The sequence below is a fragment of the Fundulus heteroclitus genome, chromosome 17 (genome assembly GCF_011125445.2).
Source record: "Fundulus heteroclitus isolate FHET01 chromosome 17, MU-UCD_Fhet_4.1, whole genome shotgun sequence".
NCBI classification, from domain to species: Eukaryota; Metazoa; Chordata; class Actinopteri; order Cyprinodontiformes; family Fundulidae; genus Fundulus; species Fundulus heteroclitus.
In genome coordinates, this window is record NC_046377.1 from 18,603,612 (window position 1) to 18,629,693 (window position 26,082).

The 26,082-nt window shown below is 38.9% G+C and overlaps 2 protein-coding genes across 11 annotated transcripts in view; one reads left to right on the forward strand and one right to left on the reverse strand.

The window, feature by feature from the left end:
* Positions 1–18,732, forward strand: part of acss3 (acyl-CoA synthetase short chain family member 3) — a 41,961-nt gene extending 23,229 nt beyond the window's left edge. Inside the window, exons 10-16 of the mRNA XM_036149194.1 lie at positions 14,379–14,474; positions 14,897–14,960; positions 16,040–16,121; positions 16,385–16,507; positions 16,592–16,691; positions 17,565–17,740; positions 18,027–18,732. Coding sequence (XP_036005087.1) covers positions 14,379–14,474; positions 14,897–14,960; positions 16,040–16,121; positions 16,385–16,507; positions 16,592–16,691; positions 17,565–17,740; positions 18,027–18,110 — 725 coding nt within the window. The 3' untranslated portion in view covers positions 18,111–18,732. The remainder of the gene's footprint in view (positions 1–14,378; positions 14,475–14,896; positions 14,961–16,039; positions 16,122–16,384; positions 16,508–16,591; positions 16,692–17,564; positions 17,741–18,026) is intronic.
* A 1,513-nt stretch (positions 18,733–20,245) lies between these two features.
* The window catches only part of ppfia2 (PTPRF interacting protein alpha 2), a 197,851-nt gene continuing 192,014 nt past the window's right edge, over positions 20,246–26,082 (reverse strand). For 3 of the 10 annotated variants that reach the window (XM_036149197.1, XM_036149195.1, XM_036149202.1), the window contains 4 exons: positions 25,701–25,854; positions 25,407–25,463; positions 24,115–24,199; positions 20,246–21,406 (listed from right to left, as the gene is read on the reverse strand). In XM_036149197.1, the coding sequence (XP_036005090.1) occupies positions 24,141–24,199; positions 25,407–25,463; positions 25,701–25,854 (270 nt within the window). In that variant the 3' untranslated portion in view covers positions 20,246–21,406; positions 24,115–24,140. Of the gene's footprint in view, positions 21,407–24,107; positions 24,200–25,406; positions 25,464–25,700; positions 25,855–26,082 lie in introns of all 10 variants that reach the window. The other 7 variants (XM_036149203.1, XM_036149199.1, XM_036149204.1 and 4 more) reach the window with 5 other exon arrangements.

Genomic DNA, 26,082 nt, shown 5'->3' on the forward strand with positions numbered 1-26,082 from the left:
AGCATCATGACAACACTGCTCCACTGCGGCCGCCATCTTGACTGTTATGGAGACAGAAAAGTGCTGCTGCGTTATTGGTTATTCTGGCGCTAAGAGTGGCAAGGCAAGGCAAGGCAAATTTATTTGTATAGCACAATTCAGTACAGAGACAATGCAAAGTGCTTTACATGATTTAAAATACAGGACATGTGTGACGCATCGCAAACTCCTGTGCCGTGTTTGGTCCGGTACGTTTTAGGACCAGAGAATCAAAGCCTGCCCAGACTGACAGGCTGTGTATTAAATACACATGGTGTAAGCCAGTCTGGCTGGACAGGCTAAAGTAGATGGATTTATCTTCAAGTGGAGTTTATTTTGGTTGTAATCTCTGACCTGTTGTGCTGAAAAGCACTTCTAAATAAAATGTATTATTATTATTGCATCTATCTGCAGGGATGTATGATTGGTTGAAAACCTAGTCCAACCTTTAACTCTTTAAATGGATAAAATTTCTTTTTTTTGTCTTGTAGTTCATCTTCAAGAGAAAATATCATTCTATTAAGTGCTAAAGCGTTTATAACACGCTCCCTCTGTTCTATCATCTCCCAAACACCCCTAAAACTAAAATCCTGTCACATTTTGTGGCCATCCAAACCAGATGATTTATAGAGTTTAGAGAGAAAAAAAAAAACCTCTGGCACCCTCTTGATTTCTGCCTAGATGTGTAAATCCAATATGATTGTTCACCCTCTGCTAAACTCTGTAGCTGGCAGCTTGCAGCCGGCGCTGGAGTCCAAATGTGTTCACCACTTTGGTCATGCTCGAACGGGCTGCTTGCCTTTCTGTCTTTTCTGTGTCAGACTCTGCTTGACTTCAGATACGGGAGGTAGTAAAGCAGCTATTATCTGTGAAATAACCTCTATTCAAACATTCAGCATTATTTGAATCGCTTTTAAAAAATGGTATGCTTTCTGTGCAGGTTTTTAATCATGATCTGCTCTAATGGCACCTTCAGAGTTGCCTTGCATATTGGATTGAACCCGGCCCGTTTTTCCAAACCATACCATAGTACTGTTATCTTATCAGTCTCTTTACCACTGGTTGAGTATTGTTTTGTTTATTGCAATTGGAGAATAATTTACTGGTTTCAGGGGTTGAAGGCTTTTAGTTTAGATGTCCTATAAATAATAATAAAGGAACACAATGTTTTACACACTGAGGGACTGTATTCCTGGTTTATTTGTTGTCTAGCACCATGGTGATGAGCATTTGAATCTACACCAGACGACTGATTTTTATTTATTTATTTATTTTTATGTGTCTTAAATTATGTGTGAACAGTCAGGTGGATGGCTTACAATTGGTAGAGTCACAACATCAATGTTGACAAAAGTACTCTTCTGAATCACAAGAGTAGATTCAACATAGTCATATTCAATAAATTATCATTAGAATTATTGAGAAGTTCATTTATTTCAGTTGCTCATTTCATTAAGTGAGAAATTATTTAGATTAATTGCACACAGACGGATGCTGTCAAAGCATTTTTTCATTATTGATTTTTTTCCCCCCACACAGCTAATGAAAACATGACATTTAAAATTAGACAATTAACTCAGGCTGATTAAAAAAAGTGTATCACAGAAATGTGTGCTTAATAAAAAGTATGTTTATTTTTTTGAGATATCTTTAATCTAAAAATCGAGCCTCGTTGGAGTGCTTCTTATTCATTTTATGACTACATAACAATTCCAGCAGAAAGTTTTTATATGGTGGACAAGCGTAAATGGGGAATTGTAGGTGGTGTTGAGGCCGTGATTTGTGAAATGGATTTATGGATAGTGCTTCAGTTACTGGTGACTAAGATGCTTTAGAAGTATGAAGAAATAAACATTTCACTTTTTCTTTTCTTTTCCGTACTTTCTTTATATTTTTTTTTATTTTTTTATAACCGACTGTTTCATCTTAACATGAAACGGTCAGGTATCGGTACTGGAGCATTTTGTACCAAGCCTGCATCAGGTGGAAATATCATACCTCTTTTAACAACCAATAATTTCTAGTAATTCCATATAAGGCTCATTGACATGACTTGCAGTTTATTGCTCCAAAAAGCATTATTTCCTTTATAAATAATGTGATCAATTTATGACATGTGTTACGATATACTTTTAAATCTGTGTGGATTCAATATAATTTTACAACAAATATCCAACATATAAGGTGAGCCCAACCTTCCATGCAAAAGAACATGGCACGACTATTGAAAATGTTCCTTTATTGCTAATGCTAATGCAAAATAAAATATTTTAGCATCACTTTCTTTATTTCAGTTGTTCAAAATGTGATTAAATATTTAGAGTGATATATCAAGCTGTTATTGTTCTCTAGTTTTGACAGTTTTGGACTTTTCAGTCTTTTCTTTGACTGATATCAACATTGCATTTCCATTTCTTTTTTAGATGCTTAGATGGTTTTTTTTAATCTCTAAATGACATATAAAATTCAATCCAATGTTCCTCCTGAAGTCTTTATATAAAAAATTTAATTTAAAAATATACAGGAGACAACAAATGGACTTAAAAACCGACATTTGCTTTACAACCAATCATTCAAAGAGTGAGCAAAGGAAATGGCACACAACATAATTTAAACATAATAGTCTGAGTTATAACCCCTGGTTTAAAAAGCTTTGTGTTGGCCTTTAAGACATTTTAACCCCCATACCAGTCTTACTCCACCCACATCTATTATTTGAAAACTGTGCCGAGAGGAGGCAGCGTCCAGCAGACAAGGGAACATGCGTGGCCTTGGCTACTAGAACAAGGTAAATAAATGCTAAATACACTAACTGAATACTAAGCTAATAAGTTGCTAACCTGCGAATCGATAGAACACAAAGCGCACTATTCCAACTCCAACTGTCTGCAAAGACATGTCCAAGACGGAGCCACATTTTATAGCAGCAGAGCTACTGACGTTGGTTTTTCTGGGTGACGCCATTGTATCTTTTGATTGGATGGCAATACTGATTCAAAACTCAAATGCAGTACATTCATTTAATATGAGGCGGGTGTCATACAAAATGTTTTGGACACAGCAGGATTTAACCAAACTGTCAAAATGACTGGAATATGTGGACTGCACTAAGACATCCATGTGCACAGTTTATTAGGGAGGGAAAAAGTCGATTTGGGGGTTAGTTGTTTGTTTTGTCAGATAAGCCCTTCCTCAGACTTCTCATCATTTTAAATTTCTTGATTGATTACAATAGAATGAATTATGAAGTGAAATGTTTTGCTGCATCAGTTCTCTTATGCCTTATCTGATTCAGTAGCTGATCCTTCCCCCTTCTGGACACTGTATCAGCTCTGCAACACACACACACACACACACACACACACACACACAGCTGTGAAAAGGTAGTCAGTTTCGCTTCATTCATGCCAATGGGCTCCATCTACCTGACAGTATTAGTGAGTCATGGATGATGGGCTAGCCGTCACGGAAGAGCCAGGACTGGTTTCCGTATGGAGTGATCTGTTCAGGTATGTGGACGGCTTTGGTTTGAAGAATGAAAGGTCAGCTGACACGACACCTCCAGTTTGCTACAGCGGTGCCATAAACGGAGGCTTGGCCATGACGCTGTGAAAACAGGAGGTCACCGCACGAATGTCTCCTCTAGACGAGGGTTTTATCGTCCTTTTGATATACAGGATTAATTATCCTTTGTCATCATTCTGACAACGCTAAACTAACGACCCACTGGAAGTATTTAACAAGCTGACCGAGTCTTCAGTTTTATATCCCTGGCTGGAGTGGTGAGGATCAGTTTTTCCATAGAGAGCAGAAGTGATTGAGCGGTGGCCTCAGTCGTGGCTCGGTCTCTGACATCTCATGCTGATTCATCCTGATTCATCAGTTGAGATGGCGCTTATCTTTTACCCATTCTCTCCCGTTTCTTCATTCTATCCTCCTTATACGAGTCTAATTGTGTTTATATACCCCCCCCCCCGCCACACACACACACCACCATGGTTGTCGCAAAGGAAACACCTCTAGCCACCTCCCGCCAACCCAGAGACCCCCCTCACATGTTTGTTTGTGACCCACCTGATGCCAGCGGCAGCTTGGCTCACCTGCCTTTCTGAGCATATGAGAATGTGTCTGTCGTTTTGAATCTTGATGATAATCTGCGCGCTATTTTAAGAACCAAGAGCCATCGGAAAGGGGGGGTGGAGAGGGCTGAGGATGAAGGTTGCTGATGTCACGACTGTTGCCTGGCAACAAATGTGTATTTCCAGTCGGCAGGTTTGGGCTGCTTGCATGAAAGGGGTGACAGATGCTCTTGTGACGTTTTAGGCACGTGTTCTTTCTCTGACTTTTCCTCCACGACTTTGTTTCTTTTATGCTTTATCTTAAGTCAACCTGACCTTCTCAGAGCAGCTATCTTGATCAGGGTTTCTCTCTCTAGCTGTGCCAGGAACTGAGCTGGCACAGGCGTGCACACATTGGCCCATCTCAGAAGGTCTACCAAGGGCAGATTTTTCAGCCTGTATGAAAAGACAATGCAATTAAAGGAAATAAAGGATTTATCAAGAGATGCTGTTTCACAAAATTAAAAGGGATGATAGCATAAACGAGCAGTAAATTGATTAGTGATAAAATAAAGTTTTCCTTTTATTTTTTTGTAATAATTGACCCTTGAATCAAGATCTCATTGGAAAAAAACTACTTTTTTTCCCCCCAGTTTCATGACCGGGCTTTCTGCCTTGGATCTATGATGTCCACAACTTAAGTAAAATTGATTCAATTAGTCTGTTACAAACTTATGTTTGTATTCATATTGGCAGTGGACTGCTGGGTAAAAGCCCATCTTCTTATAGTGGCTGATAGATATTACAACCTAACTCAGTAGCAACGTTGTATATATATTTTTTTACATTAGGGCATTAGAGAGGCATTGCTGATGTTAATTTAGATGACTGCTTGATATTTGTGCTTCTGCAGGGAACAGGAAGGCTGAACAAATCACAACAGTTACTGCGCTTTGAGCTTCCAACCTCCATCTTAATTCTTGTTTTGTCTGGTCAGTTTTGTAGCGAGGACTCTCACACACAGTGTGACGTCACCTCTGCTCCATTGTTTTAAATTTTATCTCTTATGTAGCCCATCTACATAAGAGGTTGGGGTTCTGAAATATCTCTATAGTCATGTTATCTTTACCTTTTTAATAAAGTGGATGGCTGGGTAAAAGCCCAAATATTTCTTGTAAATGTATAAGTATGGAAGAATCCTAACTTGGCATTTTAAATCTTCCTAAAGTGGAATACATAAGTCCTGTTTTTGTTTTCATGCTCTATTAAGTACTGGACTGAAGAGAATTCCAGTTATCTCTTTTTAAACCTTGATATATCTCTTTACAGTTTCTTAATCGTGATACCATGTATTTTATCATCTTTTTCCCTTTTTGTTTGAACTTCTATTATCAGACATCTAAAGCACTTCGAGCACCAACTGGATTGTTGAAAAGTGCCCTTTAAATGAACTTTGATTTTGATGATTGAAATTTATATTGACTTTAAATATTTTGGATGAAACAACATAATGTCTCGAGGTTTGAGATATAGGTTTACTGGATTACATGTGTGTTGCGTGGGTCTGCATTTACATACTAAAGGGAAAAAGAGACGACAGAAAACGGAGAACTTGTTCGTGTTTACATCTAAGGTGCAGCACAGCTTGCTGCTGCACAGAAGTGAAGATTAGGTCCAAAAGTTTTGGTTTCTAATTATCTATTATAATTTTTGCAATGTGGAAACTGGCTACACTTAGAATCATTTTTGATTTCAGTAGTTTTTAATGTTGGCGTTGCTGTGAAAATGGAGGTTTTCTAAGATGAACAAGTCATGTCTTTTTGAACTAGAGCAATTGCACTCTGCTGTAGATATAAGGATGGTAAGGAGCTTGGCTTTAGCTTCAAAGTTATCCACAACATCAATTGGGAAAGTTGTCTGTGCCTTTGGATGTACACGTTTATGACAATTTATAGTGTTTCTGATAGTCTCATTTTGAAATGTTTAATTGCAAATGTATTTTTTCTTGACTCAAGCTGAGGTCTGTAAATTGATTAAGAGTATTTCAGCTCAAGTCACATGACAAACATTTTTACTGCATTGCACTAGTTGCCGTTTTTCATTAGTGAAAGGCTAAATGTGTTTTAATAAACCTGGATCTGAGAGTACAGTCATGACATGAACTTGTCATGTGTTTTCTCACTTTTTTACGGTCACCTGTGTTACTGGCCTGTCCTTGGACGGTGCCATTGGATACACTTTTATGTTGCTTTGCTCAATGAACTAACTTTGATCAATGAAAAAGCACACGTCTTCTGAATGAGGGTGGAATATGATCTGTTCAGAAAGTTTTGAATTGGTATATACAGTAGATAAAAAAAGAAATGTGCACTGTGCACACACCACATCTTTTTACAATGATCTTGGGTCACCTCTCTCCAAGCTACTCACCAAGTTACCCCAGCAACCACACATCACACAGACGGCCTCAAGCACTGCTGTGCATATGTATGATGTACAAAGAGAAACCTCTGAGCCTTTTCTGTTGGGGCTGTTGCTGTTCACTCTCGTTTGGTTCTCTTGGAGATAAAAGTTGCTTTCCCTGCTGACATTCCAACCTGAGAACCTAAAGTGATGGTCTGAATTAACACATGAACATGTCAACACAAACTAATCAGCTCTTTTAAAATGTTCAATTGAAAAAAGTTTTCATTGAATTGCTTATAATTTGCTGTGTATAAAATGGAAAGCCATTTAACTATCTTGCCAAAGATAATCGCTCACCTGGAATCTCAACCCCAAACTTAAGTGAATTTTAGTGGATTTTATGTAATAGACAAACGTAACATAAACCATCATTAGTTCCTCTTCCATTACAAGCCCCAGGATTTAAAGTCCCAGGCTTTGTTTTTCCTGGTGTAAACCAAAGTCCGGCGCTTTAGGAGTTTTCGTGTTTCCATTTCCTAGGGGCCATTTATGCAAAATAGGTTAATGCGGTGTGGTGAAGTTGTGAGGAAAACTGTAGTACCACTCCGGTCCAGTGAGTGGCGCCCAAACACGGCATAGGTCAAATAAACAAAGGCAGCCTGAGAAGCTGCATCCGTATCCTCCTGCCACTCCTCCGGACTCCGGGTAAAGCAGGATGGACAACTTTTGCAGATGGCGTTACACCCCCTTAGCCACTTTTACATTGATCAAACCCTATTCTGCCCGCATGGATCCGCCGGACCTTATTCTATTCCACACCTGTTGGTATAAATAAATTAACATAAAGCACAGCTTCTCTCAGCATGTGCGGCGACTGCAGTGGTACGGAGCGGGGGTCCAGACAGACTCATCTGTTTGATCCAAACTTTGTGCTTTGAGTGGGGTTTTATCTCATCCATAGCAAGAATAACCAGGGGGATTTTTCAGTACATTACCGCAGATTTTTAATGGGAGAAAATGTATCTTTATAGGATATACACGCTGTGCAGATTCAGCTTCGCTGATGAAGAGTCAGTCTTAGAGAATTGTGTTTTCTGTAGACAACAAAATTGAAAGGGCTCCTTTTGATCATTAGTACTGAAATATCAGTCTAATTACAGAATTGTGGCAAAACAGTTGAGGATTATCTTAAAACGGCAAAAACATCCAGCCAAGATTTTCACATTTGATGTCTGTTATGTGCAGATATTCTCCCTAGCTTAGTAAACTCTACTGACTTTTCAGCTGAAATACCACAGGGATTTCCCCCTGCAGCCTTCCCGGTTAGACCAGCCCATCAGTGGCGCTCTGCCGATCATGACTAGTCTTGATAATCCTTAATCCTGATGAACCGACTATACCAATTAAAGTTCGGAAGTGTACTTTCTAGCCTAAAAAGATTTTAAAACAATTGTTTGTGATAAATTAAGGTTATAAAATTGATAGGTTTATAAACTTGCCAACTCTTTACTGTTCCTTACTTGCCCTTGTGGCAGACAGTTTTTCTTGCTGCACGCAACTCTGCCCCTCAATAAGCCCCAATAAAGCAGAGCAAAGTACTGGGTCGCTTGGGGGACCAAAGACCCAGGAAAGTGAAATTAGCTGAGTAAATGTAAATGGAAACACTACACAGAATTTCAAAAGCCCCAGGCTTCTAAAAAGCCATGGTTTTATTTATTTTTTACCACTGAATACCTGAAACCATGCATGAATATTTTTTGAGCCCCCCTGCACCAGTCTCAAGTTCTTTGCAGCCTCTTAACAGGTTTTCTTCCAGGATTGCCCTGTTTATAGCTTTTTTCTCATCCTCACAACGTAACAAGTTAATGAACAGGTTTAAGGGATATAAACACTTCTCAGGAACGATGTAGCTTGTCTTTGTGAAATACGTGGGGGGGGGGATAACTAAAAGCAAAATTTTCTTTTCGAATTAATCAAAAGGGTGCACTCGTATGTAACCCTCCTCTGTAACATTTCCCTTTAGATTTCTGTAAATTTAAACACTTAACATTACTTTTTCACTGGCATTATTTCATTCAAGACCATCATAATAGTTCCAAATAAACTTGCTGTAACATTGCTGTGTGAACACATCTTTTGAATGTGTCAAGTCTGAAGTGTGGGAAAGCTGTATATAGCAAGATAAATACCACTCTGATGCAATCAGTTTAGAAATGTTGCACGCAAGCCGTATAGAAAGAGGGGTTAGGTTGTTTAAGCCTTTTTTAAAAAATCTTCTGTGGAACAAGTCTGGATTTAAGGAAGACGCATCAGATCAGAATTGTTTTTCCTCCCGTCAGAGTACATTTTTTTTTTTTCTGCAGCTTTTCGCTTTCAAGCTCCTCACAATAGGATCCGCTGTTCAAAGTGACTTTCTCTGCATCAAAACATGCCACTGTGTTGCCTTTTCTGCAATCCCCAAGTGTCATCCAACATTCTCTACTTCTCGCCACTCATTCATCACACACAGAAGCCTTTGCACTGGCCAAAGTAATCTTCAACAGGCCAAAGGAAGATTGATTTGTTTGTGTACAGGATGAAAGGCTGCAAAGCTAGAGGAGAGTAAGGAAAGTTTTGACTCAAGCCAAGGAATGTGTGAAAACGGCTCAACCATAATGCAGCTAATTGAAGTTTTCATAGAGAGGAGGCAGCATTTTTAAATCCTTCGTTTCTTCCCTCGTTTAACAACTGTCTTAAAGTGCTAACTCAATACAGATTCAGCGTAATCCTCTTTGTAAAGTGTTGGAATTCTGTTCTCAGCCTCCTCGTTGGGGCGTTTATTTCTAATGCTTTTGTAATATAAATACAGATTTATTGAAAAGTCTTTACTTTGTGTATAATTTGATCCCAACAAGCTGCACAGCCAGTTTATTCTGGCTGCCTTCATCTTAAAATGTAATGTCCACATTGAATTGTCCGTAATGTAGGTTTTATTGACTGGCCTTGAATCTGTTAGTAAGTTATGATTTTAACAGACAGAGAATTAAGCACTCTCACTGATGTTCAGTAATTATATCAAGCTCTATTCAACATGCAATTCAGTTGAACTTTAAAAAAGATCCTAACGTTAAACCTTCAAGGTCATGCTCATTTACTGGAGTGGTTTTCCAAAAGAAATTGCAATACATAATTCTGGGTAAATGTTTTCCTGCAGCAGTTTCTTAATGCTAACGATCCTTCTTAGTTGAGCAATGCTTTCCCTGAACCAGACTGATACCCAGCATGTTGCTGTTGTGTCTTTTAAGAGGACCATACAGTACAATGAGGACTCATGTAACACATGAAGTGTGCAGAATTTTTAGCAAAGCTGGACAGGCGTTGTTGACCATGATTTTATTTGCCTTTATGATCAGATGTTCTGAGGAAATCATCAGATCTGAATGTTTTAATTGCAAAGTTTCGTTGCGTCTGCAAAAGTGTAAACATCATTTTGATGTTTTTATATCTGGATAAATATGAGCATGTAGAGATGTTTGCACTTTACGATTTCTTCTTTAAGGTTGTCTAAAAGTTGTATTCATCTATCATTCATCCATCCATCCATCTGTCAACCATATATCCAGCCATCAGTTTATCCATCCATTCCTCAACCCATCAACATGTCTGCCCTTCGAGTCCATCTGTCAGTATCTGTCCATTCGTCCATGCAGCTGTTTGCCTGTGTGCTGCACGTTCCATGTTTAAAGCCTGACCACAGAAGAAATATCTGCTATTATTTCATAGTGAACACCTAGATTTGTATTTAAAAACCTGAAATATTGACATAAAAATGTTTGCATAATTTAATTAACAAATAGAAATGGGTTAATTATGGCTGTTTTATTAATCTACTATATTGAGGGGGTAACTTTTTTTACTGCTTCAGTGTCAAGCAGAAAAGGTAGTTTGATAGAGCTTTCAGCAGGGCTTAAGTCCTCATCTCCAACATTATGGAGTCAGAACAATGACGCCTAATATTGATACTTAAATTTGAGTAGGAAATGTAAAAAAAGAGAGAAAACTGTCGGGGTGAAAAGGATGTTAACATAAAATAAGGTGGAGATAACTACATTTTTATTGTAACAGGTTCATTTTTTTAATCAAACTCAAATACCACTTTCTGTATAATCCAAAAAAACAAAAAAAACAAACAAGAAAAAAAAATGGACAACTGGACCTCTATTCTGAAATCCTTCCGTATATTTTCCAAAGACGCTTGTTTCAATGCAGATTTATTTTCTGTTTATCGGAAGAAATAATGTAAGATTGAAAATAAATAGAAATGCCCTTCATTGTACCTTTTTAGTGGGGGAAATTCAGGTGTAACAAAGTAAAAGTGAAATGGAAAATTCTCACAAATAAAAAATATATGTATAAGATAAAAAATAAGACAATATAGGAGTAAATTTACAACATAGTAACAAATACTGTACAGTTATTAAAGATGGCGTACTACAAAGACATGTGAAAGTAGGATCATTAAAAAAAAAAGTCTACTAAATGTGCATGTATATTTGTTCATGAAATTTACAGAAAAGGGGTGAAAAAAATGCAAATAACAGTGGATGCAGCTAGGATGTAGATGTCTGTGTCTAAAAAAGCTCTTCAGTCCTGGTTCATGCAGGGAAGGTGGGGACTTACCCAACAGTCCTTCTGTCACCCACCACCTGCACTGCATCCAAGGGGCATCGTAGAACTGAGCTGGCCTTCCTGAGGAGTTTGTGCAAAACTACTTCTTGCATCATTTTTTCATTGATCAACTGGAAGGACGCACGGGTGGCTCAATGGACACAAACGCAACCTGCCTGAGTTGCCTTCAGGCAGGTTGCATTTGTCAAACAGAGCTCTGGGAGACATTTTCTTAAATCTGGACCAATACAGGGTTGAGCTAGGGGAAAATTTCCACAAATAGTAGTGGAAACCTGACTCACAAACCTGACTCTTGTGACAAACTGAACCCTTCTCAATATGTTTAAATGTAGCAATAGCTGACGTTTCTGAACAGGAAATGTTTTAGGTTGTAACAAAAACGTAATGTTCTAACGTTTCTTACGTTTGCCCAATATTTGATCATTTTCATGCAATTTATTGTAAATGGGTGAAGTTGATAAAAATGTCTATTGTATTAACTTGACATCATATATTAAACAAGGGAAGTTTATAGAAAATAGAAATTAAAATTCAAAAAAATCTATAAATGTGACATTTAAGCAGCTGCAGTGAGTTTTGAAGTGCATGAAATGGTCCAATATCTTCATCTTGAAAAGCGTTGTTTCTGTGATGCTGTGCTGGAAGACTGTAACGTTCACAACCAGCTGATGCCTGAGCACATGAAGCAGCCCATGCTGTGATGCTTAGATGGTCCATCACTCTTCCGCCTTTCTTACATTATAACATTTCTTATGTCATGAATACACTTTAATTTCCCCTCATCTGTTTAGCATCTCTTTTATGACCTGCTTCTATGCTCTGCAGCATGAGATCCAGAAAACTGCAGCGCATGCCGCTGCTCGGTTTGCCTGATGCCACCGTAGTGATGGGAAATAAATCAATTACAATATTTAATCCAGGAAACCTAAAATGGCAACAATGGTGGCAGTAGGGTTCAGAATTCAATAAGACAGGCAATACATGTAGCATTAGGCAGGATGTGTGGGCCAGCATTATTTTACCTTTATCCTGCTCAGGTGCCTCTGTCGGGTGTATAATATTGAGAGGAGGAGGTAAAGTGGCTCCAGCTGAAAAAGATGACAGAAATGTACATTCAGCACCACAGGATGAACACCCATTCTATTATCTAGTATTTTTTGCCTTAACGCTGTCCCTTGGAGACTTCTCTTCACCGTAGGCTTTTATTCTTTTTTATTTTTAAAAAAAAGGTGGTGATTCACCTGCTTTCAGGGTTAAGTGGGCGACCTTGTCTTATTCCGTCATGTAGCTCTTTGATTGCACCTTGTGAAGGAATAAATTTAGGAAGGCATAAATAAATAAAACTGACTTAATTTCCATACTTATAAATACTGAAATACTGAAATATTCTGTTGTTTTTTTCCGACTGCATAGGAATTGAGGTGAATCTATAAAAAAAAATATTGTAATCAGGGTCCCCAGCCGATATCCGAAGTCTGATTGGGGCGTCTCTCTGCCCGGCTAAATGTCTCCGTAAGCCTCATACCTTATGAGGGGATCTGAGTGTTCTTGCTAAGCTTTAAGACCTGCTGACATATTTCTAGATGTTACAAGCATATCGAGTAAAAGATCATGGTATTCACGCTGCGCTGAAGACTAGATTCCTCCATCTTGTCATCACTAATGAACTCACCTGGTCTCACCTGGAAGCAGCCCTCTGCGTGTGTCCGGTGAACCTGCTGTGGTGAAGCTGAGACATCTTGAACAATTAGATTGCATTTGATTTCTGGCTGGCGGGAGGGATTATTACCTTTTTCCACATTTGTAAAATAGAAAAAGTAAAGCGTTTGGTGTTATGGCTTCTAAGTTAAATATCCGATTCCCAAAATGTTCTTTGTCATCTAATCCCACATCTTCAATCTGTATTCAATGCGCCTCTTCCAACTAACTCTGAGATTTTGTTTCCGCTGTTTTTAAATAATTTGTTCTCTAGTTTCCCAGTTATACCGACGTTCCCTCAGATTTGCTGTGGAAATGTATGTGTCCACCTATAGAGTTCTTCTGTTTTTTTTTTTCATTTGCTGAGATGCGATTAAAGTGTTTATTAAAATTATATGGACCTTTGTATTCTCTTTGGTTTGCAGTGTTATTTGCCTTGGATCTCTATTTGTTACATAAGGCGATGTTGGTTTTAGACTATTATCCTTTATAATTGAACGCAGTGCATTTTGTATTTTTATCTGACATAAATTATCTTGCATGAAGCATTTAACCGTGACAGAAAAAGCAGAAACAAATGAAAGCCCTGTGTTCCCTATGCTTTCCTTTCGATGTTTAATTTAAGTTTTGGGGGCTCATATTTTGCACATTATTGCTCTATTGACTGGGCTGACCTTTGCATAGTGATCCAGCAGTTTGAGATGCTTTCCATTAGCCCTTGCCCTTTCAGAGAACAATCCAGCATGGCTATTTTATATTTATTGGTAGTAGAATACATGTAGCAGAATGATTTGCTGTTTATATAAACTTCATGGGCCCCATGATAAACAGTAGCATTGTATTTTCGCCACAGATGCTTTCTGTACCAGAGGGATCATGCACGCATTAAATCGACACAATCTTGTTCATGTCTGATGTTTAAACACCGGATAAGGCTGGAATAATCAAGCTTAACTTTGTATTTTGTGCAAACAGGAGCTCAAATATGGTGGGATTATTTGGTCTAGAAAATAAATGCATAAAAAAACACAAATATGATGCTTATTCTTGCGTATATGCTGTAAACTCCATTCATAGACACTGAGGCGGCAGGAGGAAAGTCTGTTCACAGATCGGGGGTTTTTGCTTTTAACACCAAAGACGGATGCCAACGCTGGCACACTCAGCTGCTGTATCTGATGTAATCTCCCATGCTGAGCTGGATTGATTCTGTTATTCCTTTGCTGGGTGGGCGAGCAGGCCTGCCAGCCGAGTCTCTGCTGTAACTGGAGCATAGTTCTGTGGTGGAGCTGGGGAGAGCCCACAGGAGCTGTCATAGTTTTGTTATGTAGGTTAACGCTGGCCATAGAAGCGACATGCCATCAGACGTTTTCCCTGGATCAGCTTGCCGTTTAAGGGGTTTAACGCATTCCAGCAGGACATTAAAACTAGAAAACCGTTTCTGAAATTCACATTTAAAGTGATCTCCCTTTTAGGTGTGAGATGTTTTAATGAACCTGTATTTTTTTTATTTTTTTTATTTCTTTTCAGAAACCGGTTCAGCCATCACTTCCTCTTGCATCGGTCTGGGTAACTCACTGGCGCCACCTGCAGGCCAGGCTGGAAAACCAGTCCCAGGTTACAATGGTAAGTGAAAATGGATATAATGTGCAGCAAAACCTTTTCTGGTCAAACATTTCATACGGAATCTTAGTAAGGTTTGGATATTATTGTCCACATTTGATCAAGGATGAGACGAGCATCAGAAAATTTTCCAGTTTCCAGACATTATTCCTTATTCTATCCCACCCATCCAGTTCTGTGTTTCATACAATTTCCGCTATAATTTAAATGTCCTTAAATCCAAAAGTGCAACAGAACCCAGAGTGTGTTTTATACTTTACAAAATTGGCCTCAAAAGGACTGCAACCGTTGACGCAGACGGTCAAAGCTTAAGATAACGTGTAATCAAGTGTTTCAATTATGTTATCTTAACGTCTGACATGTTCAATTTGTCATTCTGCTCATAGCCACTGAAGACGAACTGAAAATCTTTTTCTTTCTTTAAGTAACTGTGATCGATGATGACATGCAAGAAGTGAAGCCAAAGACTCTGGGAAATATTGTGGTCAGGTAAGCCAAGCTGACGTTTGAGCAGCTTCTTTAGGTTTTAGTTGAAAACTTACACATGCACACTATATAACATGTTTACACATATGGACTCTGTTAGACGGCAGAATATGTCAGACTCCACACGCTGGTCTTTCTGGTGATGGAAATGCTTTTTATGAAACAGAATTACCAAGTTGACTTCACTGAAAGTAGCTGAGCCCTTTTGTACCGCTCCCGGTGCCAGTCTGCTCCCTATCTGTTATCACCCTCCACTCCACTCCCCTGCACTTTTAAAAAAAATGCTGGTAATGACCGAATGCTGCTGAGGGGGGATTTCCAATATGCAGTGCATCGAGTGACAGAGTTTGAGCTCTTAAGACGGACGGGAACAGCTGTGTTGCTGTTCTTCCTGGTCTTTAGGAGACGTTCTGGGCCGTTTGTTCTATTTCATTCACAAGCTGGATCTGCACTTTTAAAAACGCTGCCTAGGAAAACGTGTTTTAATGGAAATGTGCAAGAAAGCTGTAGTAACTAGGAGATTCTGAATGCATCCTGATCCAAAACGTATTGCCTCCTACTTTAGTCATACACTGCTACTTCAGCACATTTATCCTGACTAGTTAATGAACAACCAGTGTTACAAATACCTTTTGATTCAAAATGAGGGATGAGAACATAAGATAAAAGTTAGATTTTCCCTTGGGTAGAACCCTGTCAGTGGTATGAAGCTTTTCTCTGCGCGGTCGGATTTAGGGTTCAGGACAAGGAGGAAACTGGCTAAGACGGGGGATTACTTGTAGTCTCGGTAAACAATGACTTCCTGACCTTTCCTTTCTGTGCTTTTTTATTTGTTTGGGTGCCCGTGACTGTGGGTCGGGACATTTCCAGCAGAGCTTCCCTGCGTATGGAAGAGTTGCATAGAATTACAAATGAAGAAACACAATTATATCAAAGTCTTTGTGGCTGTTTGGTTCAAAACACATTTTTTAATCATAAAATTGCCTTAAAACTCATTAGAGGCAGCTAGACATCAAGTCTCTCACTTGTCCCAGTGATTAGATTTTTAAAGCTAATCTAATTCTGCATTTTTTCCTCCTCAGACTGCCTTTGCCACCTGGAGCTGCGCTGTCCCTGTGGCAAAACAAGGATCTGTTCAAGGAACTCTACTTCTCCAAGTTCCCAGTAAATAGTTTGCTTTAAAAACACTACATTTCATAAAGTTATTTCCACATTGTGATGATCCTCATGCTGTCAGTTTTACTGACCTTTTTTTTGTAGAAAAAGGTAGACCTCTAGTGTTTACACTTGATATTGCAGAATTACTTGATATATTTGCAGCATTTAGGTCTGCAAGATGTCCCTTTTTAAAGTATAGAAGTCTTAATAATGTGATTAGACTGGAAATGGCTCCTCGGATTTCCTCTTGTGCAATCCCGCCCTTCCAGGGATACTATGACACAATGGATGCTGGCTTTTTGGACGAGGAAGGCTTTCTTTACATCATGTCCCGGTCTGATGATGTCATCAATGTGGCAGGTCACAGGCTGTCTGCTGGAGCATTGGAGGAGGTGGGAGAACCATTGCAGAGGATTCGAAGCAACGGTCTACCCGATATTCTGCCCTGATTGCACGGATGTGTCTGTGTTTTCCAGTCGGTGCTGCTGCACTCCGCGGTGGCTGACTGCGCTGTGGTGGGTCTTGAGGACGCTCTGAAAGGCCACGTTCCTCTGGCGCTCTGCGTGCTCAAACAAGGTGAATAATACAGCGACTTGCAAAAGTGTCCAGAGTGTAGCTTTGGTCATATTGTAACCATAAACTTCAATGCATTTTATTTGGGATTTTATCCGGTACGTTGAAACGTTCTGCATAAATTGTGAAGAGGAAGGAAAGGGATGCACGGATTTCCTTGTTGTGACGTAAAAATCTCAACGGGAGGCTTGCATTTGGGAAGCAGACACGAAGTCCTCTAGCTCTGGGGGAGTTGCAGAGACACATGGCTCCAGTGGGAAAGTCGGCTGACCGAATAATTAGTTGTGATTTCACCAATCTGGGCTTTTTTTTTCGGAGAAGTGCAAGAAGAATGTCATTTAGGGAAGTCATATGAAGTCCTGTTTGTGCAAATTGCTACGTGTGGTGAAGAACTAAAACTTTCCCCTTAAAACACAATCCCTACCGTGGCGTGTGCTGGTTAGAGTTGATGGGGAGATGGATGACAAACCAGTCAGAAGCTTCTGAAGATCACAGATCACTTCTGTCTCCAAACATACCACCAGAGCAACGATGGAAGGGTTCAGAGCAACGCATCTCCATGGGCTATGATGGTCCAGACTTGAATCTAAATGAGAATCAAGTCAGACTTTACAAGGGTTGTTTAAAGACACTGTCCAACCAGTCTGATTGAACTTAAGGTTTCATGGAATGTAAAAAGTTTGTCTCTAGATGTGCAAAGCTGGTAGAAGCGTACCCCCAAACATGTGGAGTTCTCGAGCACCTGCAGCAAAAAGGATTTTCTACAAAGTAATGGCCCGGGGGGTCGATGTTGAATAGAAATGTATGGCATATTCATCTACAGAATAGTATTTTAAAAACATTCTGGTTTTTACATCATCTGTTTAAATGCTTCAGGTGTGCAGAAGACGGAGGAGGAAATCACAAAGGAGGTTGTGAAGATGGTGAGAGACAACATCGGGCCTGTGGCCGCCTTTAGGAATGTGCTCTTAGTCCACGGCTTACCCAAGACGCGTTCTGGAAAAATCCCCCGCTCTTCTTTGGCCAACCTGGTCAACGGCAAACCCTACAAGGTAGCATGCAACGCAACGGCACATGTTCTGAGAACCTTACAACCAACCTTTATTTATTTAATTTCTTAATTGGTTATCAGTTATTTTTTTCCTCTAGTCTTGGGCAAAAAAAACTACACTTAAAAGTTCAGTTTTTCTCATGCTGGGATATTTGCAGGGCCTACTGTAAAATATGCAGTTATTTTTATGTTAAATATAGTATAAAATATGAAGAATAATTGTCAAGATAAAACAGATTCCCAAATAGCAGTTGGTTGAACTCTGGTTCCAATATTTCCCTTCATAGATTACGCCAACCATTGAGGACCCAGAAGTGTTTAAAGACATTGAGAGGCAAGTAAATGAGGTTCTGAGACGACAAGCAGCTTGAACACGTCGAATGGCAACGAAATCTAAGGCATGAAAATCTGGACGACCGCGTCACTCCGTTTACACCAACCGATATGCCTTAAAACACTAAAATCCGAGCCTTTAGGCTTTCAACTGTTTTTTTTTTTAATATATATATATAATTCTCAAAGTGTTCCTCCTGCTTATCCCCCAGAGGCTGATTAGAGGCAGCTCTTAGTTGTAATTCAGTAAAATCTCATGGGTACAGCAACTAGATCACAGCAAACCTCACTGAAATTGATTGGCTGAGCAACATTTTAGAGTTTAGGTTTAAATTGAAACATTTATTTCTGACAATAGAAACAAGGAACTTCTGAACAATTCAGGATCAACGTTTCTTTGCTATTATTTTGCAACGGCTTGGTCGGAATTGAATTCATATCATCGAACAAATAACCATAGTGTTGTTTTTCTTAAACGGTTGACAGAGGTTACAAGCAAGCTGTACTGCAAAGAGAGATTAGCTGCTGAAATTCAGTTTACCATAAAATGAAGGTGGATCTGTTTGGGGCAGAGTTTTAGTTTTAATCTGTAAGGAACTGTTCAGTAATCTTTTTCTTGAATACAAAAGATTGGGACTGCATTTTTCTGTCAGGCATTTTTAAATGAACTAATAAGAATCATGGCCATTTAATATGCCTAAGTACTTTCAGTGTTGTAGCTTTTCCAACAGTTGGGTAAATTTTTTTCTTTAGTAAAATAGGTTTAGATTTGTGAAAAAGTACATTTGGTTTAACAAGGGTTAAAACAGGCACAGACTGGTTAATATTTTTTTGTTTACTGCTTAACTTTTGAGATTTTCAAGGCTCGATGCAATTTACTGGGTTTCCTTAGAAAGGAAACCTTTTGACCAATCTGAATGATTTGATTGAAATTGACTTTTTAAAGTGTGTATGGATGATATGTGTTGTGAATTGGTGGTACATAAATAAAATTTAATTGAAATTGAATATATTAAAGTACAATGCTTTATAAATTAGAATTGTAATTGTATATAAAAAAAACAATATAGAGCAATAATCTCTTGTACAACAGCAAAAACACTTGAATGGAAAAGGGATCATTTAAAACCAGCTATGATGAAAGGGACCCAGGATTGTCAGGGAGTCCAAAATAGATTCTAGTGATGGACTCGGTCCCTACTCATGGTTGTAAGGTCACTCTGCAGGCGATCAGTGTTAAACGCTGAGCTGTGGTCCAATTTCCTCCGTCTCCAAAACAAGCGTACGCCTGGGTCAGAGTTGCTGTTAAGACTGCACATTTTCCCGTCAAGTTTTCTTTTTTAAATAGACCCAAACTTTTGTGTGTATGCAAACTTTATAAATGAGACCCCAGGTGAGTCAGTGAAGAGCTAGGGAGATGGTACCGTCTGCAGATAAGTTCTTGTAGGTAAACTCGGGAGGGTCTAGTTACATATATAGATGTTTTTCATTAATGTGAAAAATGATCATACTGTCAGTAGAAAAAGTTTAAAAAGACAGTATAAACTTCCCCTTTTCAGGTGAAGATGTACCCAGAGAGCATGAGTCAAGCTTACTTCATGTCCACCTTTGTTGTGCCCATTATATGATTAGAGGCATAGGATTTCAGTGTTACTGTCCTTGGAACCCGTTACAATATTTAAATCTCACATTGGATTAAAAAAGCCCTTAAATAAGTTTATTTTTAGCCAATTACTCAAAGTATAGGGTTCTATAGCAATGCAAGTTATTAAAGTGAATAAACAGGATTTAGTAGTAACCAACACAACACTATTAATGACTGACTCCACGGTTTAGGTAGAAAAGGTTATTGCTGGACTTTTTTTTTTTTTTTTTTTTTAAATTAACATCCACATTATAAATGTGTGCCAACTTATTTTCTTAAAATACTAAATACCAATTTTATGTTTTTATTTTGGGCCAGCCAATTCTTCTTAATTACTCCTGCTACACTGACATTATTGAAGTTAAATAATCAAATCTCCTTAGAGCACAGGTATATTATTGAAAACATCTTTTATATTTTTTCCTGTTCTACTGAAAAAATATATATCAAGAGGCTGCTATGAAGAGGGGTAGACCGTATTGCACTATAACTTTTGATTTACAAAGGTTTTTAATGAAAACTAAGGCAAACAGCTCACTAACTGTCTTTATTATTGACAATGAAAACTTGTTTTCTCACCACTTAGTTTTGACCAAAGTACAAGAAGTAATAAATTAAAAAAAATGGAAAAACAAAACAAATCCTCATTCGTGCAAATGTAAAAACAAATGTGTAAGACGTTTGCTGTCCGTCGGAAATAACTAAAAGACAAATAACATTTACACCAAAATGGAAGTCACAGCAAGCAACAATTTTTGTTGGTTTTCGTTTTAAAACAAGTCACCTCACTTCAACGTTGTCATAAACACTCTACACACACTATGAGCTAAAGCAGTCTGTCTTTCAGTCATTTCCCCTGTTCTCTTAACAGGAGGGGCAGGGTAGAAGGCCAGCTCGGCTGTAAGTGTAGTCTTTGTTAAATGTGCTGCCTGACAAAACATACAGTACGACAAGGGACGGCTCTGCCGATGCTTTTTATGTTTTCCGAGCGGAAAGTTGTGCACCTTCAGAGAGCTTCGGCGTCTCCCGTTTTTTTGTCCTTGGCTACTAAATAGTCTGAGTTGATGCAGTTGTATGAAAGTGCTTGTCATGTTTGTTCCAGTGTGCCGACGAATCCTCCTGGAAAGGCGAGTCCATAAGAAGATTGTTGTTGTAAGACCGTAGCCCACCACCAGGGGGCAGGTTGTCACAACGTTCGGAGTTTCTTCCCCTCTATGGTCCAGCACAGGTTCATCATAGTTTTTAATTAGCACGATGAAAAAATAAAACCATATGTACAAAATGATCTAGAGGAACACGGGTCAAATGGAGAGTTTAAAGAGCAGCATATATTCATCTATGGTCCGCTAAATGAGGTGGCAGGGACATTATGCTTTTCTTTTTTGCACAAACCCTTAATCTTTTTTATATATAGATGTTTGTGTTTATATATTAAAAATGGCATATTTATAAGAATGTACAGATAACCTACACGTCTCCTGTAGAAGAAATACACAGTACATTATGCTCTGACAAGTTACTTTACATGTAAAAGGTAGAAATGGTGACAACGAGGCAGCCTGCAGGACAGTTTAGCACCGGTATCTGGTGCCCGCGTTACAAGTCATGGAGGAGGGAAGCAGGGCTTCTTGGCAGTGCGTGTCATCGGATTGTTTCTCGGCAGATCGGCCTGTTCGTTCAGAACTGTAGCTGAAAGGGAAAAGAAAATGTTAGCCGTTTCAGATCGTTTTTTTTTTTAAATATCTGTCAAACGGTAAACTAAGGAATACGCCACAAAGCCCAACTTCCTTTGCTCTGTTTAGGCTGCTTTGAGTAAGAAATCCTGTGATGCAACTCTAGCATGCTTTGATAGTCTTAAAACCCCTTTGGCTGTTTACATATTGACAGAACAAAGAAGGGAAGAGACTCATCCTCTGGCAGGTTTTTAATCCACAAACTCTTAGCTTTAGTTTCGCTTGTTGGTAGTGATTGGAGGTTTAGTGTAACTCCCTTACAAGGATGATTTGTGTATTTCATAAAAGCCTTATTTTTATGCATTTGTAATGTCAGCACTCAGCTTTACTAATACTTTCTTTTGGCATTTAAATCCTGCTCCATGTCTTTGTTTGGAGTTTCGGCCCTCTTCTTTAACCTAATGGTATGATCCTAGTCTTTTTACATGGGATTTTCCACTGGATTATAACTTTTACTTTATTCTGTTTCTGTTGGTAAGTGCCTAATCAAGGATTATGTATTAGAGACCCTGGCATACTGACTCTAGATACCTGTTGATGTACCAGTGACTGTAAAAAGCAATTTTCAGTGTCAGTTTTGAAAAATCTATTTTTGTCCACATAATGTAACAGAGATATAGGAAGTTTTACAGAAATTTATTGGAACTGCACTGAAATGTGTTCAGCCAGAGAGCGGAAAGTAAACATGCTAACATTAGCTTAGCAATTAGTCTAGCTGCTAGTGTTACTTCCTGAGGTTCTAAAGGAAGTAGTCTGCTAAGTAGTGGTTCTTCAATGCTGGTTATCCATTGACTCGAGTAGTTTGTTGTACAGAAAGGCTTATAGGCGGCTTGCCTTGCGTCCATATTGCTCTCGTTGTGCGTCTTTGCTTGAGGGTTGCTGCCGCATTTCTTTGGTAATTTGTGCTGGAAGCAGTGAGCTCCTCCCTGCACTTATGATGCAATGCAGAATATTATTGCAACATAACAGAAAAATATATAGTTTTATCTATTTATTATGAAAATAAATGAAACTTTTTTTTTTGGAAACTAATTCAAAGAGAGGTAACAGGATAAGACCATATTTTTTTTGTTTTCTGCCTGAACATCAGCCTTGAACTATCTTGTGTTTATAATTGCAAGCTCTTGCGTCATTAATTAAAATACTGTGAGCAGTTCAACATAACGGACTGAATTTCAACTCAAATGCACTCGCTGAACTCTATTGTTTTTCTGTGGGGCAGCTCTGGATAATAATGGATTAGCCTGGGCAGTGCTACAGTTAGAAAAATAACAGTAAAACCCCAAATTTATTTATTTTTTTTGTCTGGTTTAGGTTCTGTTACCAGACCAATCATACTACTAAATGCTTTACAATGGCAATTAATTTTAGGTAAGAATAGTGATTTAAGTCAGACGAAAAGAGCATTGAAAAAAAATTATTTTATGCTGCTGCTGGAAGTTTAACAGGAAATCAAAAAAACTTTTGACAAATGCACCTCAATCACTGAAAAGGTAACTCGACTAATTTGAATTCAAGAAGTGAAACACTGAAACTACACTTTGTTTAAAATGTGTATTTATTTCCTGTTATTCTAAATGGTTATGGCTTATCGCTACCAAAAAATTTATTATAAAACAAATTTAAAAAAGCAACCAGTCTCAGGGGTGTCAAACCCCAGAGGCAACATCAGAAGCATCTTGCCAGGCTAAGGAGGAAAACATATCAGACTTTAACTTGGTGGTCTAAAGCCCTTTTGCATTTTATATGGAAGTCTAGATGCACATAATCCGAACTGCTTTGAGCTCCAAAGTGAAATTTCTCCAATATGTGAGAACAGTGGCTGTAATCAGAAAAGTAACAGTGTTTCACTTTTTAAATTTTAATCACATAAGTTACCTTTTCAGTGATCGAGTTGCATCTTGCTGCTTTATTACCCAGAAAACTGGCATTAAAGGGGACATATCATGCTTTTAACATTGAAATCAGTCAGTTGTGGTCTAAATTCCTAGTTAATTTATCCCCCCCCCCCCCCCCCCGTTCTAAAGGTACGTCTGAGAGCAACTCCTTTAGGTGTGGTCTCTTTAAATCTGGCCATTTTGTAGGATGCTGAGAACAAAGTAATCAAAGTACACAACAAAATGTATTTACAGGCTTAAAAAAAGTGGATTTTGCCCAATATGTCCCCTTTAAGCAAACAACCGCTCTCCGAATCTCTACTGCAGGTTTACCCACAATGCCAAAGATGCTTAAATCAGAAAGAACTGAGCCAAAGTCCGGTTACCTCCGATTTAAACCAGTTTGCTGTTGCAATAACCCAGATAACTATGCATTTGAACAGGCATGGATCCCCTCTGGGATATCACTGGTTTTTATTAGCTATAATCCAAAATAAACACCTGATATTTATATAACTATATCTGATTCAGAGTTTGACTTTTTGATGATCTTGTTAACCCGTTCATAGTTCTAGTGTGTTTGGCCGGGGAAGGTTTGTAAGCAACTGGTTTCTGGACCGGCATTAAAGGAGAGACCCCAGGCTGTGCTTCCCTCCTGCTCTGTCCTGCCATTTCATCACAGCTACCTGGCAAAAACATCTCTCCTATTTGCCAAGTTAATGAAACATCCATCTGGCAACGTGTGTTTAACTGAGCGAGACACTGTGTTGTGTTACATACAGCTTACAGTTTAAGGTCCCCTGCTTCCTCCTCTCAGCAGGAGTAGGTTCTCACCGTTGAGCTGTCCAGTCGCTGCACCGCAGACGGTCCGACTGTAGGTGGACACAGCGAGGGGAAAAAAAAAAAAAAAAAAACATTAAATCTGCTACCACCGTCAAATGTGTGCTACACTCTTGATTGAGACAAGCAACCTCTTCTGTAAATATGTATATTGTTTTAATTCCAGTCACCTTGAGAGGAAAAAGCCACAAACCACACAAGGGAAGGTTTTGTTTTTGATTGGAAACCACAGATGACTGATTTTTTTTTTTTTAGTATTTTGTGAGCATCACACACCAGCAAGCACAGAGATTAGAGACGAAGGAACACAGGAAAGCTGTTTCAGTGTTAAAGGAGGTGACCGGCCAGCAATGGATCCATTCGCGATCAGGTAGAACAACAGAATGCCATTAAGGCATTGCTGCTGAAACAATCTGCATTCACTTAAAGCACTGTTATTACTAACCTGGACTTTACTTAAATCTTCTACTACAGACTAAACAACCTCGCAAGGGTGTTAAACTTAGAACCAGTGGCTATGGCAACATTAAACAATGTTATAGTGGGACATGAATGGCTGCAGTAAAGTCAGATTTCTTTACAGACTTGAACCATTTATAGTAGAAAAGAGTTGCCGTATACAATCTATTGGTCTAGATCTGTTTTTTTTTCTTCACTACTTTCCAATACGGATTTAAAAAAAAATTATTAAATCTCACATTTCAGCTTTGGTCAAGATGAAATGAACAAGTGAGAAGGGGGAGATGTCTATGTTACTGAGGGGTTAAATTTGTGTTTGACTGTTGAAATTCAGAGTCATTTTGACCGATGTTGGTGTAAACTTCACGCAAACACAGCTCTATTAGACGCTGATGAGCCACGCTGCCAGGAGTGTGGCAGGAAAACTGGGTCGACTAAAGGTAATCTGTTTCCTCTTTTTAGAGAAACCATTACTATCCTTTTAATAAAGTCACGTTTTAGCCAATGTCCTCTTACCATGAAGGTAAACGGATTGACAGGCTTCTAGTTTTTTATTATAAACAGCTATCTAGCCATCTTTTGTTCGATTTTTTATTACTCATTTATTAAAGTTTCAGTGACAGTTTTAAACTTCATCTTACAAAAGCTGCATCCTAAGAGTTGTAACTGAAGGATGTGGAGAAACAGCAGAGAAGTCGTGTGAATATGAGAAGGACCATGTAGAATTAGTATGGACGCAGGGCGGACAAGCCCAGGACGTTTTGGGGGGACATAGCTGACCTTGAAACAAGTCCAAATACATGTCGTCAGGACTGTCGTCCACCACCTCAAAGAGGACTGCAGAGCAGCCGTTGGAGAGAACGAGAGAAACAGTCAGAAGGCTCCTGACATAAAGCAGCAGCTGAAACTCCTCCTCGCAGGTGTGTCGCTTTGATCTAATTGTTCAACAGCTTGATACAAACTCCTTTTTATTTCAGCTGCTAGACTCAAATGACCAGTTTTACTGCCTTTCATAGACTAAACTGCCAACAGAAGGGACATTTTTATTTTTATTTATTTTTTGCCGGCTCTTACCATCAGAGGGCAGTCTTCTGGAATGAGCGGACGTGGTGAGACGGAACCCAGCAGGAAGAGTTTCTGCCGACCCAGGCATCATGCTGATGCCGTGGACGTCCCGGGGTGGGAATTGTCTCCGCCACGACGGGCCCCGGAAGTCTTTATCATCACACTAATAAGCAGAGAAAGTAAAAAAACAAACATTATGGTTTAGTTTTTGCAATATATCAAATTATGTTTGGGATTGATGGCTATTGGTCAAAACAGAGAAGGAAATGTCTTAAATGTAGGAGCGTTTCCAACTCTAAGCAAAGTGAATTCTTAAAATAAGTAGGAACCAGTTAGTAGCTGTTGAAGTCTGCATAAGTAAGAGTAGCTAAAAACCAAATAAATCCTCTCG